The 17500-nt window shown below is 49.2% G+C and overlaps 1 protein-coding gene across 1 annotated transcript in view; it reads left to right on the forward strand.

Annotated features, from left to right (window-relative positions):
• LOC311361227 (dynein beta chain, ciliary-like) overlaps nt 1-17500 on the forward strand; it is a gene marked incomplete at both ends in the record, with an annotated part of 65482 nt that overhangs the window by 44476 nt on the left and 3506 nt on the right. The window contains 22 exon segments of the mRNA XM_084481425.1: nt 49-191; nt 602-763; nt 1093-1152; nt 1261-1434; nt 1971-2117; nt 3281-3394; nt 4392-4535; nt 5474-5656; nt 6707-6808; nt 7469-7603; nt 7936-8109; nt 8491-8623; nt 9331-9433; nt 9981-10103; nt 10700-10904; nt 11384-11548; nt 12310-12450; nt 13012-13182; nt 14183-14305; nt 14760-14953; nt 15463-15611; nt 16755-16882. Of these exon segments, the coding sequence (XP_084337551.1) occupies nt 49-191; nt 602-763; nt 1093-1152; nt 1261-1434; nt 1971-2117; nt 3281-3394; nt 4392-4535; nt 5474-5656; nt 6707-6808; nt 7469-7603; nt 7936-8109; nt 8491-8623; nt 9331-9433; nt 9981-10103; nt 10700-10904; nt 11384-11548; nt 12310-12450; nt 13012-13182; nt 14183-14305; nt 14760-14953; nt 15463-15611; nt 16755-16882 (3173 nt within the window).

The following is a 17500-nucleotide window of genomic DNA, read 5'->3' on the forward strand; positions in this document are numbered from 1 at the left end:
ATCCCTTTTTGTTGGGAAACGACTCACATTTCCTCTTTTGTTGCCCAGGGGACATCCCTGACCTGTTCAGTGACGAGGACGTGGACATGATCGTGACGTCCATACGCATGGAGCTGCGAGGGCTGGGCCTGCTGGACACCAGGGACAACTGCTGGAGCTTCTTCATCGAGAGGATCCGGCGCCAGCTCAAGGTCAGGGTCCGCTCCCCCTCATCCTCATCCTGAATGTACTCCTGTCACAAACCGCCAGGAGGACTTCACATGGTGAAGAGTCTAGATTCAGATAAAAAGAATGAGGATTCGAAGCGAACAGAAATAGCAAAAAACATGGATCGGTGTTCCGTGTGTAGGGGATGCAATTAAAACTGCGTTTCAGTTATTACCCTTGAACCCAGGCTTCCCAAATTAACCCATTAACCAGAGGCCCTGCCTCCCTTCTGCCGATTGGCTAACCATCAAGACAGCCAGATCACAGCAGAGGGGCAGAAAACGTCACACGTCTTCCACTTTCAGCTGTTGTCCTACTCCACTGCACCATGATGTGACGTACCCTATTCCTCTTCCACCATCACCCCCCCCCCCCCCCCCTCTCCGTCGGGAAGGTGGTCCTGTGTTTCTCTCCGGTGGGCTTCACGCTGCGTACCCGGGCACGGAAGTTCCCGGCGCTGGTCAACTGCACGGCCATCGACTGGTTCCACCCCTGGCCCCAGCTGGCCCTGCAGTCCGTCAGCTCCAGCTTCATTGAGAAGATACCGGCGCTAGAGGTGAGTGTACGCTCTATAGCCATGCTTCTACACCCAGACCCTTCCACACGTTACCATTCAGTTTCTATTTTAGTTTTCACTTTGTTCTTTGTTTGTCCAAATGACACTTTATTTTGAATATTATTCGATCAGGTAGGATTGACAAAGGAGGTATACTGTAGACATTGGGCATCAGACCCAGTACCTTTTGGCCTGGAGTCCAACACCATAAACTAGACTTTTCTGTCCCTCCTCTACTGCACATTCTGCAGTATTTGTTTATACTATATTATACTTGTACGGAGTAAATGTTGTACCAGATGTGTGAGTGCCATGTGCTTGTGTGTCAGCCCGATGTCCGAGCCTCTATCAGCGAGTTCATCTCCTTCGCCCATACCAGTGTCAACGAGGTGGGAAAACCACTCATACTCATACTACGAAAAAGAAATCATCATATTGACAATACAGAAACTCGGCGTCCCTTCATCGGTATAACTCGGTTTTGGTTTGTGTCTCAGGTGAGCGTGAAATACCAGCAGAACGAGAAGCACTTCAACTACACCACGCCCAAGAGCTTCCTGGAGTTCATCAAGCTGTACAGCCACGTGCTGGGCACCAAGAGGACAGAGCTCACCCAGAAGATGGAGCGGCTGGAGAACGGCCTGCTGAAGCTGCAGACCACTGCCGCCCAGGTCAGACTAACTCTGTATGAGACTAACTCTGTGTCAGACTAACTCTGTGTCAGACTAACTGTATCAGACTAACTCTGTGTCAGACTAACTGTATCAGACTAACTCTGTGTCAGACTAACTGTCAGACTAACTCTTTATCAGACTAACTCTGTGTCAGACTAACTGTATCAGACTAACTCTGTGTCAGACTAACTGTCAGACTAACTCTTTATCAGACTAACTCTGTGTCAGACTAACTGTGTCAGACTAACTCTGTGTCAGACTAGGAGGGCTGGAGAACGGCCGGGTGAAGCTGCATATTACTGCAGACTAATACTGTATCAGTCTAGGGTGGCTGGACCCAATTTGTACTTTCTATTTCAATTTTAATATTAATTAAAGAATGACCATATTAGTATTGCATGTGTCCATTTTTAAATTGCATGAAATGTTTTTACTTATTTCTTTTAATTTGTTACTGAATTGAAATCGTTTTTCTTTGGTTTTACCTGTCTTTTTATATTGACATTGTCTTGCTTCCCTCTTGTATCCTCCAGGTGGAGGACCTGAAGGCCAAGCTGGCCATTCAGGAGGTGGAGCTGTGGCACAGGAACACGGACACAGAGGCCCTCATCGCTAAGATAGAAGAGCAGAGCGACAAGCTCAACCTGGAGAGGGCTGTGGCCGACGAGGAGGAACAGAGGGTGAGAGACAGACAGAGAGAGAGAGAGAGACACAGAGAGAGAGAGAGAGAGACACAGAGAGAGAGAGAGAGAGAGAGAGAGAGAGAGACACAGAGAGAGAGAGAGACAGAGAGAGAGAGAGAGAGACAGAGAGAGACAGAGAGAGAGAGAGAGAGAGAGACAGAGAGAGAGAGAGAGAGAGAGACATAGAGGCAGAGAGACAGAGAGAGAGAGACAGAGAGAGACAGAGAGAGAGAGAGACAGAGAGAGAGGGAGAGGGAAAGAGGGAGACGGAGAGAGACAGAAAGAGACAGACAGAGAGACATAGAGAGAGAGAGAGATAGAGAGAGAGAGAGAGAGAGAGAGAGAGAGAGAGAGAGAGAGAGACTGTAAAGGGAAGTCTCATAAACATTGGATGAATGCATTCCTCATGGAGCTGTATCATTTGATAATCCTTTGATGGTTGGCTGGTGTCTCCTGGCCCTGACGTTGAAGAGCATACTTTGACGTCACAAACAGAATGCTACCTGCGCTCAGAGCAGAGAGGAAGGTTCACACACTGGTTGGCAGAGACTGGCAAAAACATAGGCTTTTACTCCTGATGTCCTATATTGGTAACAGTGACAAAATGGCATAGATTACTAGGGTGACGATGCTATAAGTGGGTTTCACATCCCTTTAACATAATCACCAAAGCAAATCATTAGCAAAAATCGTATGATTGTAATGTTAACAATTTATAACATGATACTCTAAATCACTAATTACCAAATGTAGAATGTTTTTGTACTGAAACCACGTCTGGCATTATTGCTAATATGGTCTTTTCATACACGAGGCAGTCTCAAAGCACTTCACATAGAAACATTGTCATACAATAAAATAAAATAATAGATAAGTAAAAAAAGATATGGGCAAAGAAAAAAAAACACATTGTCATGTAATAACAGACTCCCTGCTATCAGATCATGTATTAAGAGCGATAAAATAAAAATAGATAGAAAATAAAGGCAAAGTAAATGTAAAAAAAAAAAAAACTTACATACATACACAACAAAGACAGAAGATAACAGCGAAAAAAAAGTGGAGAATCTGGTGGAAAAAAAACCACGACGCACGTGAGCCAGCAGCCAGCCCTGGCCGTCCCGTAACACGTCCGCCCTGCGCCCCCCGGCCCGCTGAAGGTGGCGGCCATCCAGGAGGAGGTGACCAAGCAGCAGCGGGACACTGAGCAGGATCTGGCCAAAGCAGAGCCCGCCCTGCAGGCCGCCAACGCCGCCCTCAACACGCTCAACAGGGTGAGCGCTGGCTACACACAGGCTGACACACACACAGACACACAGACACACACACACATGGACGTACACAGACCCACACACACAGACACTGACACACAGACACTGACACACAGACACAACACACACACGGACGGACACAGACCCACACACACAGACTCACACATACAGACACACACACAGACCCACATGCACAGGCTGACACACATGGACACACACACACTGACCCACACACACGGACACACACACACAGACCCACATACACAGGCTGACACACATGGACACACACACATAGACACACACACACACTCACGCACACAGACACACACACTGACACACACACACACACACACACAGACACACACAGACTCACACACAGACCCACACACACTGACCCACACACACACACAGACACACACACACAGACCCACACACACAGACCCACACACACAGACCCCCACACACAGACACACACACACACTGCTCTCACCGTGACGGTGGAGAGCAGTGTGACGGAGCAGACCGCACGCTGGTCGTATAATGAGCACATTATGTGCACAATTTGTTATATCATCATTATTTCATATATGAGATATTACCATTATGCAATTACAAAAAGAATAGACTAACCTTTATACGTCCTATTGCCACTATGCACACTGTGCAGTGTTTTTTTAAACAAGTTGGTTGATGAGCACTTTGAGATCTGCACACTCTGATCTTGATTGTATGCTTTAATCGTTCTCATATGAATGATATGTAATATGAATCATAGGTAAGTGTCTGCTACACAACCTGACGTAAATATCATCATGGACACTCATTAAGTAACCTTTAAGTAACCTGTGTTTGTGTGCGTGCGCGTGCGTGTGTGTATCTGTGTGCGCGTGCGCGTGTGCGTGTGCGTGTGCGTGTGCGTGTGTGTGTGTGTGTATCTGTGTGCGTGTGCGTGTGTGTGTCCCTCTCCCCCCCCCGCCCCCCCCCCCCCCCCCCCCCCCAGCTGAACCTGACGGAGCTGAGGACGTTCCCCAACCCTCCTGTCATCGTGACCAACGTGTCGGCGGCGGTGGTCGTCCTGATGGCACCGCCCGGCCGCATCCCCAAGGACCGCAGCTGGAAGGCCTCCAAGGTGGTGATGAGCAAGGTGAGGGGGGGGGGGGGGGAGGCCCCGCGGGGGGGGCCCACGGTGGGGGGGGGGGCCCACTCTGCAGGAGGGAAGGGAGGACCGCAAGACGGCCGGGGCTTTCCTTATGGAAGACACTCACCTTGAATGGTGGTCATGTCAGGGGGAACTGCTTCACTCTGCCTGGGTAGGGGTTAGATTCACACTTGAATAACCGTATATATATATATATATATATTTTTTTTTTTTAAGATTTATTTTTGCATTTTTATAGTGAGAGATAGAGAGGGAGGTATGGGAGATAGAGGGGAGGACATGCAGCGAAGGACCACGGGCTGGATTCAAACCTGTGTCACTGCGGTCAGAACTGAGAACTGCATAATGGTACACGCTTTAACCCGATGCGCCCCTGAAAACACGTATTTTAAGAAACTTTGAATGAATTTCGTACTTTTAATATAACAAAAAAATCGAATCCTGCAATTATGAGGATGCTGGCTTTTTACATTTTTTTTTATTAATGCAAGAACACTTCTGTGCTTTACGAATGAATCGCCTTTTTATTGGGAGGGCAGGTATGACACAACTATGCACACACACACGCACACTCACACACACACACACTCTCTGGGATTATTGGTATTCAATATTAATTTCCACGTGTTCATGACAGTAGTTTATATTGTGGTATGTGCACAGAATCATCACTATGTCACCATTGACTTGGCCGTTTCTCAACTAGTGCTACAATTGTATAACATTATACAAAATATATAAGAAAAATAATGATAAATGAACATATAAATTTAAATTGAAAGATATATAATTGTATTCTAAGCAAACAAATCATAAAGGAATGCTTCTTTTTTTCTATATGTATATTGTAAAAAAAAAAATTTGAAATGAAATAGAAATCAATCATAACATAAAAAGATGTTTGACGTGTTTGTTACTCCCAGGTGGACGACTTCCTGCAGGCGCTGGTGAACTTCGATAAGGAGCACATCCCCGAGGCCACGGTGAGGTGTGTGAGGGACGAGTACCTCAAGGACCCCGACTTCAACCCCGACTTCGTCAGGCTCAAGTCCTCCGCCGCTGCCGGCCTCTGCTCCTGGGTCATCAACATCGTTCGCTTCCACGAGGCACTGCCCCGCACACACACACACACACACACGCACACGCACGCACACACACACACACACACACACCATTGGTCCATAGTGCGTCTTTTCTTGAGCGGTAACAGAAGAGAATCAGCGAACAGAAGCGACAAGTGTCGTTGATTGTGGAGGGCAGGAAAAGCCAAGGAGGAGCCGGAAAAGCCTGATTTAAAAACAGAAGGGCACTGGAGGAAGATGCTACTACGTGCCAAGTGTGCCAAAATAAACCACCTGTTTAGAGGACAGACACAAGTTGCAGCCGGCAGAGAGGTGGATCTTTAATTTGCAACATAAATAAATGTAGCTATTTGTGCTATGTTTGCAATGCCAACCTGAGCATAAAAGCTTAAACCAATTCATCATTATTCTAGTTTATTTTGTTAAGCCGTATGACGAATCACAAATATCATTTGTGAAAGTTAACACGTAAACTCCAGCATGATCTGTGGGATAAAAAGGGATAAAAAGGGATAGTACGAGTTTTGTGCTGTTCATTTATGCAAATTCTTCCATCACTGGAAAAAAAGTGGGCCGGTATGGGCCTGAAACTCCTGGGCTGAAAATGGCTCCCACTCTGGCCCTGCACACACACACATACATCAACACATTACGCTACACATGTTATATGACAGCATTTTGGACGAACAGTACTGTGCTCATGTTAATAATTTACCTTTTCTTCCATCGCTGCCTTGGACAGATGTATGTAAGTGAAAATACTATATAATAGTTATACTACACAATACACCGTGATGCATTGAAGATCCACATTAAAAGAATATCGACATCTCACGCTTCATTTGGAATTCCCTAACAAAGACATTCTGCCTGTGTGTGCGTTTGTGTGTGTGTGTGTGTGTGTGTGTGTGTGTGTGTTCGTTCGTGTGTGTGTGTGTGTGTGTGTGTGTGTGTGTGTGTGTGTGTGTGTGTGTGTGTGTGTGTGTGTGTGTGTGTGTGTGTGTGTGTGTGTGTGTGTGTGTGTGTGTTCGTTCATTTGTGTGTGTGTGTGTGTGTGTGTGTGTGTGTGTGCAGGTCTTCTGCGAGGTGGAGGTGAAGAGGCTGTGTCTGTCTCAGGCCAACGCTGATCTGCTTGAGGCCGCGGAGAAACTGGAAGCGCTCAGGAAGAAACTGAGCGTGAGCGTTATTCATGTCGTCGTTTCCTCCGCATGGTTCTATCTTTATAGATTAGTTTGTTGTTGTTTTTTTCTTTCTTTCTTTCTTCCTTTGTCTTGTCTTTTGTCTTGTCTTTCTGTGCACGTCCTCCTTGTCAGAGAAACAAGGGACAAGCTGTGTTTCATTTAGCATCATGAAAAGATTTCTGTCCAATTAAACCTACACTAAGGCCCTGTCCCGTTTCTCCCCCCTTAAAACTTCCACTTGGTTTGGAGTGCCCCTCAACAGTAAATCTTCCACTTCGTTTTAAGCCTGCATTGGACCTCACTACGTTTCGAGGGTTGATTATAAGGGCAAAATAGCACCCTCCCCCCCTTGCTCCCTACAGTAATGGGACACCCTACCCCTACACGAGAATGCGCAAAATCTAGGGTTACGGCAAGAATCTAGGGTTAGGGGAGGTATTGGGACGGGGCATAAGTTGTGCTATTCACAGCCTATAGTGGCTTGAGTTGTTTTAGCCATCATTGTCTTACAACAGCTTTGTTCATCAAACACCGTGGATGAGCTGTTTTTAATCTTAAATGAATGAATTTAATGAAGTAAAAAGCAGTATAATTAACTGCGGTGGAAGAGCTAGACGGTGCAGGTTTAACCTTCCCCTTACCAAACGGTTGCCAGGAGCTGGACGCTAGCCTGGAGACGCTGACCTCTGCGTTTGAGACTGCCACCTCGGAGAAGCTGCGCTGCCAGGAGGAGGTCAACCGCACCAACAAGACCATAGAACTGGCCAACCGGCTGGTCAAAGGGCTGGAGGTGAGCCTGAGATCACTGTGTCTCCCCTGGGTCATCTCAAAGTCTTCGTCAGATGTCACATTTATAAACAACTGAAGTTGGCAAAATTGCTGTGGTTTATAATCGGTAAAGTAAACAATTTAATCAAAATGTACACTCAAGATAAGAACAAAGTGTGAAACTCAAAATAGTGCACAGATGACACTAACTTTATCAGAGGGAGTGTTAGTGTGGATCAAAGGGAAAAAAGGGAACATAGGTCATTCTAAAAAAGATACCAAAGTTTTGTAAGGAAAAACTAAGCCGACTGTGTCCATTGTTCTTTCTATCCGTGGTGGTGATGGTGCTCCCAGAGCGAGAACGTGCGCTGGGCCCACTCTGTGGCCCAGTACCACGAGCAGGAGGCCACGCTCTGCGGGGACGTCCTGCTGACGGCCGCCTTCATCTCCTACGCCGGCTCCTTCTCCAAGAAGTACAGGAGAGAGCTCCTGGACAACCTCTGGATGCCCTTCCTCCGCACGCAGAAGGTCTCCGCACTAGGCACTATCCTCAATCCTGAGATGTGAATCCACATTTCAGTTTCTGCTTTTTCATTTTCATTTCTGCTTTAAATTGAAATACTACTCAAATGAAACAATTTAAATAATCATAAATAATTTATATTTGTTGCTTATTAAAACACCAGTTATACATCAGCTTACACATACAAATAAATAAAGCCTAGTGTAATCATCACACTGGCTGTATTTATCTATTTGGAGGGGTAGGGGTCGAGGTCAAAGGGGAAAACTGGTGTGCCTCAAGGCTCCGTTCTCAGTCCTCTACATGTATCCATTGTGATGGTATGTTTGAACTGTTCTCAGCCTGATTTAAAGAACTTATGTACTGCTGATCTTCTTCCGTGTCAGGTGCTCATCCCCATGAACGCGGACCTGGACCCGGTCTCCATGCTGACTGATGATGCCACCGTGGCCCAGTGGAACAACGAAGGTCTGCCCGGCGACAAGATGTCCACGCAGAACGCCACCATCCTCACCAACTGTGAGTAGAGAGTCCGGCTCGTCAGTTAGCTAATGTTTCTGTTTCACACCCCCCAAAAAAATACCACAGTATTGCTTGCATTAAGTAAGCTTCTGTGCATGTGTGTGTCGTGTGTCTGTGGATGTACGCGTACATGTGTGTGCGTGTGTGTGCGTGTGTGTGCGTGTGTGTGCGTGTGTGTGTGTGTGTGTGTGTGTGTGCGTGTATTTATAATTGTGTGCTTGGACCTGTGTTTCTCCGACAAAATGCTAAAATACCAGCCATTAACTCTTTTAGCTCTTTCAGTAGGTGGTTATAGCACAAAACTGGTTGTACTTATTTATGGTAGCCTTGGACACGTTCATAGACTCTGTGTTAAGAGGATTGCAAATTTCTGGACTTAATAAGGAGAAATCTAAGGAAATAGCCAAATACTGCTCTGTGTCAGCAAGCATAGGCAGTCTGCATGTATGGAGAAGGCGGTGCCATCTCTACCCCTGATAACTATGTATTTATTTACTCATTTGCTTGGCTGTAAGTACTTCCACAGTGTTTTTTTGTTGCTGTGTGAGACCATCAATTAAATGTGTGTGTGTGTGTGTGTGTGTATATATTTGTTTGTGAGTGTGTGTGTGTGTGTGCGTGTGCGTGTGCGTGTGCGTGTGCGTGTGCGTGTGCGTGTGTGCGTGTGTGCGTGTGTGTGTGTGTGTGTGTGTGTCTCCCTGAAGGCGAGCGTTGGCCCCTCCTCATTGACCCACAGCTGCAGGGCATCAAGTGGATCAAGAGTCGCTATGGCAACAGCCTGAAGGTGGTCAGCCTGGGCCAGAAGGGGTGAGTGGACTGTCGTTGACCTTCCTCTGACGTCACCCCAAACACCAGACGGACAGTGAGAGTCCTCGCCCCCGGCTCGAGCCCTCGCTGCTCGTCACCTTTCAGTTCACACCACTTGATTGCATTTGATCCAAATCAACTTACTTTTCCACTGCAGCTATTTTTTTTTTTTTCCGTTAAAAATCCATTTAAACGTTTCTCAATAACAAACCGTGTGTCCATCCACGAGTCTATCCATCCCGGTAATCTTTCTCTAGAAATCATTTTATTCTGGTCCGCCACCCCCCCACCCTCACTGGGAATGATAACATGAATAAAACATAAAATGAAACAGGTTTTTGTTCATGGTCACATCATTTATTTTGGTTTCCGATTGCAACTGTTTCAAATGAGTAATAGTTTAGCCTGCCATAGTCCTCATTGGTCTTGGTAGTAAACCTGCACCCTTGTGACACCTGCTGGAGAAAAAGCATCAACTGCGGCCTGGCAGCTACAGCGGGGGGTGGGGATCAAGTTTACAGCGCATTAAGATGCGATGTCCCCACAGCTACGTGGACGTGATAGAGCAGGCAGTGGTCACCGGGGAGACGGTCCTCATTGAAAACCTGGAGGAGAGCATAGATCCTGTCATAGACCCCCTGCTGGGACGGCACACCATCAAGAAGGGAAGGTAACGCACACATGGAACACACATCCACGCCGCTCCAGACACACACACATTGTAACGGCAGTCTGTGGTCCCCTTCTAAAAATAAGACCATTTAAGAACTTAAATAGTGGAGCTTAATAGTCTCTTTCCTTCCCCTGTCTCCCTCTCTCACCCTCTCTCACCCCCTCTCACCCTCTCTCACCCCCTCTCACCCTGTCTCACCCTCTCTCACCCCTGTCTCATCCTCTCTCACCCTCTCTCACCCTGTCTCACCCCCTCTCACCCTGTCTCACCCTCTCTCACCCCCTCTCACCCCGTCTCACCCCCTCTCACCCTCTCTCACCCCCTCTCACCCTGTCTCACCCCCTCTCACCCTGTCTCACCCTCTCTCACCCCCTCTCACCCCGTCTCACCCCCTCTCACCCTCTCTCACCCTCTCTCACCCCCTCTCACCCTGCCTCACCCCCTCTCACCCCCTCTCACCCTCTCTCACCCTCTCTCACCCTCTCTCACCCCCTTTCACCCTCTCTCACCCCCTCTCACCCCCTCTCACCCTGTCTCACCCTCTCTCACCCCCTCTCACCCCGTCTCACCCTCTCTCACCCGCTCTCACCCAGCTGTATTAAAGTGGGGGACAAGGAGTGCTTCTTCCACCCCAGCTTCAAGCTGATCCTCCACACCAAGCTGGCCAACCCCCACTACAAGCCCGAGATCCAGGCGCAGACCACCCTCATCAACTTCACAGTGACGCGCGACGGCCTGGAGGACCAGCTGCTCGCCCAGGTGGTCAACCAGGAGCGGCCCGACCTCGAGCACCTCAAGGTGGGCCGTAGGGAAGCGGAGGGCAAGGCCGGGGGTTCCTGGTTGTGGTCAGGGAGCGTCTGGTTCTTTGGTTGGAGTTGGTTCCTTGCTGGACGCACGCAAGCGTCACGCAAGCCACAAATCTGGGGGGAACGATTAGAATGGGGGCCATGGGGGTCCTTCCCCAGAAAAATGTATAATTAAAACAATGACATTTTAAAGCTTACCCATAGGAAACCCAAAGCCTGATATCAAACTCTGTCCAGAACCTAAAACCAACCCCTAAAACCCAAGCAATAAACCCAAACCTTAATATCAAACTGCGGAATGGAGTGTGTCTGCTTGTGTGGCTGTGTGTGTGCGTGTGTCTGTCTCTGTGTGTGTGTGTGTGTGTGTGTGTGTGTGTGTATGTGTGTCTGGGTCTGCATTTGTTCTTATGTGTGTGTGTGTGTGTGTGTCTTTGTATCTGTGTGTGTGTGTGTGTGTGCGGGACCACGCAGAGTGAGTTGACCAAGCAGCAGAACCTGTTTAAGATTGAGCTGAAGCTGCTGGAGGACGAGCTCCTGAGCCGGCTGTCGGCCGCCGAGAGCAACTTCCTGGGGGACAACGTCCTGGTGGAGAAGCTGGAGACCACCAAGCACACGGCCGCCGAGATAGAGATGAAGGTGAGAGGGAGGGGGAGAGAGACACGGACAGAGAGAGAGTGGGCAATGACTCTAGAGTCATTGCCTGTGGGGTTGTCTGGGTGTTGCTATGCTAATGGTTCTCATCCTTCCATTGGTTTTCCAGCAAATGCTCGTCTGTTTTTTCTTACTACCGACATTATTGACTTTAAAATCCATCTCCCGCTCCTACTCCTCTACTCTGTTTCCTTCTCCTCTTGCTCTCCTCCCCTTATTTACTCTCCTCTTTATGTTTTACATTCTCTCCTCTCCTCTCCTCCTCTTCAACCCTATCTATATATGTTTGTCGTCTTGTTTTCGCCTCTCCTCTCCTCTCCTCCCCTCTCCTCCATTCTCCTTTCCTCCCTTCCCCTCTCCTCCCCTCCCCTCTCCACTCCCCTCCTCCCCTCTCCTCTCCCCTCCTCTCCTCCCCTCTCCTCTCCTCTCCTCTCCTCCTCTTCAACCCTTTCTATATATGTTTGTTGTCTTGTTTCGCCTCTCCTCTCCTCCTCTCTCCTCTCCTCTCCTTTCCCCTCTCCTCTCCTCCCCTCTCCTCCCTTCTTTCCTCCCTCCTCATCCTCTCTCCTTGCATTCTTTCCTCTGTTTCTCTTCTCTTCCCTTGCCGTCTCGTCTCTCGTCTCGCTCCTCTCCGTTCCTGCTACTCACTGTGCAGCGTGATGCACGGTGAACAGCCTTTGGGTCTGAAGGCTTCCCCTGCACTGTAGATAAATGCCCCTTGCCACCCGCCTTGCTGCCTTCCTCAGGTCCTGGAGGCCAAGGTGAACGAGGTGAAGATCAACGAGGCGAGGGAACACTACCGCCCCGTGGCCGTGCGGGCCTCCCTGCTGTACTTCATCATGAACGACCTCAACAAGATCAACCCCATGTACCAGTTTAGCCTCAAGGTGACCCACCCACCCAATCCACCCGACCACGGCTGGGCTGTTTCTGCATCAGCTCCCCCTGGCCCGGGTCTCCCATGCTTATGAATGGGTGCAGTGTGTTGTTGGCTAGAATCAAGCCAACACGCCATCGATCTTGCTAGAAGATGGATAGCGCGTTAACTTGAGTATATGCTCAAGAAGAGAAAGTTAAACGTATTATAAATGGATAAATGGAAATTCATGCAAATCACTCGATAAATCATTTGATGTTATACACATGAGTAATGACACAGAATGATGATTAAAACTTTTTTTCCCTGTATAATTCCCCCAACCTGGAGCTGTAAGCCATACATCATTTGGATTACCAACACAAAAAAATCCCCCTTAAAGGAATTAAAGCAACCGAAACACTTTGAAATACGTTATATATACGTTGAAATATTATCTTGAAGAAAAGTATTCACTGTTGATGCAAAAACGCCACATTTCACTGTTAGGATTGGGTTAAAAACAAAGCATTTCTAATAGTACATTATAATGTAAACCCTGGCTTTCCTTCGGGCGTTCCCTCCTGGCCAGGCGTACACCGTGGTGTTCCACAAGGCCGTGGAGGTGGCGGACCATCACGAGGACGTGAGGAGCCGAGTGAACACGCTGATAGACTGCATCACCTACTCCACCTTCAACTACATCAGCAGGGGGCTGTTCGAGAGAGACAAGCTCACCTTTACCGCACAGCTGGCCTTCCAGGTGTGTGCGCGCGCACACGCGCGCATGTGTGTGTGTGTGTGTGTGTGTGTGTGTGTGTGTGTGTGTGTGTGTGTGTGTGTGAGTGCTTACGTGTGTCTGTGTGTGTGTCTGTGCAAGTGCTTGTGTGTGTGTGTGTGTGTGTGTGTGTGTGTGTGTGTGCGTGAGTGCTTATGTGTGTGTCTGTGCGAGTGCTTATGTGTGTGTCTGTGCATGTGTGTGTGTGTGTGTGTGCACGAGTGCTTATGTGTGTATCTGTGAGTGTGTCTGTGCAAGTGCTTATGTGTGTGTGTGTGTGTGTGTGTGTGTGTGTGTGTGTGTGTGTGTGTGTGTGTGTGTGAGTGCTTATGTGTGTGTCTCTGTGTGTGTGTGTGTGTGTGTGTGTGTGTGTGTGTGTGTGTGTGTGTGTGTGCGAGTGCTTATGTGTGTGTGTGTGTGTGTGTGTGTGTGTGTGTGTCTATGTGTGTGTGTGTGTGTGTGTGTGTGTGTGTGTGTGTGTGTGTGTGTGAGTGCTTATGTGTGTGTGTGTGTGTGTGTGTGTGCGTGTGCTTATGTGTGTGTCTGTGTGTGTGTGTGTGTGTGTGTGTGTGTGTGTGTGTGTGTGTGTGTGTGAGTGCATGGGTGTGCGTGTGCTCATGTGTGTGTCTGTGTGTGTGTGTCTGTGAGTGCTTATGTGTGTGAGTGCTTATGTGTGTGTCTGTGTGTGTCTGTGCGAGTGCTTATGTGTGTGTGTGTGTGTGTGTGTGTGTGTGTGTGTGAGTGTGTGTGTGTGTGTGTGTGTGAGTGCATGGGTGTGCGTGTGCTCATGTGTGTGTCTGTGTGTGTGTCTGCGAGTGCTTATGTGTGTGAGTGCTTATGTGTGTGTCTGTGTGTGTCTGTGCGAGTGCTTATGTGTGTGTGTGTGTGTGTGTGAGTGTGTGTGTGTGTGTGTGTGTGTGTGTGTGAGTGCATGGGTGTGCATGTGCTTATGTGTGTGTATTAAATATGCACCCCTTCCCTCCAGTTGCTGCTGATGAGCAAGGAGATAGACGTGCGAGAGCTGGACTTCCTGTTGCGCTTCAACATCGACCACAGCTACCCCAGCCCCCTGGAGTTCCTGTCCAGCCCAGCGTGGAGCGCCATTAAGGCACAGAGCACGCACACACACACACACACACACACACACACACACACACACACACACACACACACACACACACACATCCCAACACACACATGGATGCCCTAGCACTATAAGCCCCCACATGGTGCAGCAGCCCACATTGCAGGGTAAGAAATTCCCCCACAATTCTCTTGTCAAATTAAATCCACCCATGTTTCAGGGCTCTAACGGTCCACTTAGATGCACTATATCCTCCATGAACTACAGCCTTCCAATCCCTCAGCTCAGCTCCATCTCCAAACACGAGATGTTATAAATAATGCAGGCCATTAGCGAGGCAGCAAAACATCACCAAACATCAGACTTAACACACTCTGATCTTGGACGGACAATGGACTGAAACGTTTTTTGGACACTCTCCAAAAATGTACTCGCTCACCCCCTTTCCGTGCGTCCTCCGCCCTTCCCCCGTCCACAGACGATGAGCTTCACCGAGGAGTTCCGCGGTCTGGACCGGGACATCGAGGGCTCGCCCAAGCGCTGGAAGAAGGTGGTGGAGTCTGAGTGCCCAGAGAAGGAGAAGTTCCCCCAGGAGTGGAAGGGGAAGAGCTCCCTGCAGAAGCTCATCATGATGAGAGCCCTGAGGCCCGACCGCATGACCTACGCACTCCGGTGAGGACCAGGGGGGGGGGGGGGGGGGGGGGAGGGGGTGGTTTTGGAGTAGGGGTTGAGGTGAGGGTGGAGGAAGAGATGCTGGGGAGGGGAAGGAGGAGGAAGAGATGGTGGGAAGGAGGAGGAGGAGGAGGAAGGTGGAGATGGTGGAGAAAGTGGATTGGATTCGGAGGAGGGGATGGAGGAGAAGTGGGAGGAGGTGGGGGTGGAGGAAGAGACGATGGGGAGGTCAAAGGAGAAGGCGGAGGAGGGGGAGAAAGAGATGCAGGGAAGGAGGAGGTGGATGAGGAAGGAGGAGATGGTGGAGAAAGTGGATTGGATTCGGAGGAAGGGATGGAGGAGTAGTAGGAGGAGATAATGTTGGGGGAGGAGGTTGTAAAAAGAGGAGTAGGAGGTAGTGCAGGAAGAAGGAAGCGAACACAAACCATGATGCTCGTCGTGGTCATCAATGCTTCCCCCCTGACACCCTCTCTCTCTCTCCCTCCCTCTGTCACTCGCTCTGTCCGCAGTACCTTTGTGGAGGAGAAGCTGGGGGTGAAGTACACAGAGGGCCGGAAGACAGAGTTCGCCAAGTCCTTCAGGGAGAGTGCTCCGGCCTCCCCCGTCTTCTTCATCCTGTCCCCCGGTGTTGACCCTCTGAAGGACGTGGAGGCTCTGGGTACTTTGGATATGCTGTCTTTGCACTGTTACAGATGTGCTCCCCACTGGGGGTCTAGGGGGGGGATTCACCCACTGGGGGTCTAGGGGGGGCTTCACCCCCTGGACCAAGATATTCCCCGTCACCTGGTACATCGTATTTCGATGGAGCAAAAATGAGTCGAGACCCTTTTTAAAACGAGACGACGAATCGTCGATGGGAAAGATAATTAATGAGGATATATCACAAACCAACTGAAAAGTGTGAAGATAATTTTTTATCTAAGTGGTGCAACAGATCTGCGTAAAAAATGTACCGTGGCCTCTACTTTTCATCTCTACTGTCCTCCACTGTCCTCTACTGTCCTCTACCGTTCATCTCTGCTGTCCTCCACTGTTCATCTCCACTGTTCATCTCTACTGTCCTCTACTGTTCATCTCTACTGTCCTCTACTGTCCATCTCTACTGTCCTCCACTGTCCTCCACTGTTCATCTCTGCTGTCCTCCACTGTTCATCTCCACTGTTCATCTCTACTGTCCTCTACTGTTCATCTCTACTGTCCTCTACTGTCCATCTCTACTGTCCTCCACTGTCCTCCACTGTTCATCTCTACTGTCCTCTACTGTTCATCTCTACTGTCCTCTACTGTTCCTCTACTGTTCTACTGTCCATCTCTACTGTCCTCCACTGTCCTCCACTGTTCATCTCTACTGTCCTCTGCCGTTCATCTCCACTGTCCTCCACTGTCCATCTCTACTGTTCATCTCCACTGTCCTCTACTGTTCATCTCCACTTTCTGTCCTCTGCTGTTCATCTCTACTGTCCTCCGCTGTTCATCTCCACTGTCCTCTACTGTTCATCTCCACTTTCTGTCCTCTGCTGTTCATCTCTACTGTCCTCCGCTGTTCATCTCCACTGTCCTCTACCATTCATCTCCACTGTCCTCCACTGTTCATCTCCACTGTCCTCTACTGTTCATCTCTACTGTCCTCTACTGTTCATCTCTACTGTCCTCCACTGTTCATCTCTACTGTCCTCTGCTGTTCATCTCTACTGTCCTCTACTGTCCATCTCTACTGTTCATCTCCACTGTCCTCTACTGTTCCTCTCCACTTTCTGTCCTCCACCGTTCATCTCCACTGTCCTCCACCCTGGGTCCCTAGGCAGGAAGCTGGGCTTCACCATCGACCTGGGCAAGCTGCACAACGTGTCCCTGGGCCAGGGCCAGGAGGCGGTGGCCGAGGCGGCCATGGAGAGCGCTGCCAAGGAGGGCCACTGGATCATACTGCAGGTCTGAGCGGGCAGCGTGGTGGTGGTGACTCAGAGCACAGGGTCATACTGCAGGGCTGAGCGGGCAGCGTGGTGGTGGTGACTCAGAGCACAGGGTCATACTGCAGGGCTGAGCGGGCAGCGTGGTGGTGGTGACTCAGAGCACAGGGTCATACTGCAGGGCTGAGCGGGCAGCGGTGATGGTGGTGACTCAGAGCACAGGGTCATACTGCAGGTCTGAGCGGGCAGCGTGGCGGTGGTGACTCAGAGCACAGGGTCATACTGGACGGAGGACTAGTGAGGCATCTTATTGGGCTTTGACTTTGTCCCATAAAACTGACTTCTAAAGTCTGAAGGCAGACGGTGCAAGTCTTTGTGAACAGGGCGTCTCACTTTCCTTCACTTCATATCTGTTTCGACCAATCATGTTGCTGACGGGGGGGGTGGGGGGGGGGGGGGGGGATCTGTAAGCAGGTAATTGTCACAGTCACATATTGTGATCAACAGTTTTTGACAGTTTGTTAAAAAGTGTCCGTAAAGGTTTTAAATCAACACAGTGTACACTAGCCACTGTAGAAAATACACTTTCAATTTGTGTTACAACCCTTGCCAGCCATGTAACATTGCACTGGGGAGAACT

Source organism: Micromesistius poutassou (genome assembly GCF_964030765.1).
Source record: "Micromesistius poutassou genome assembly, chromosome: 16".
In the NCBI taxonomy this organism is placed as follows: domain Eukaryota; kingdom Metazoa; phylum Chordata; class Actinopteri; order Gadiformes; family Gadidae; genus Micromesistius; species Micromesistius poutassou.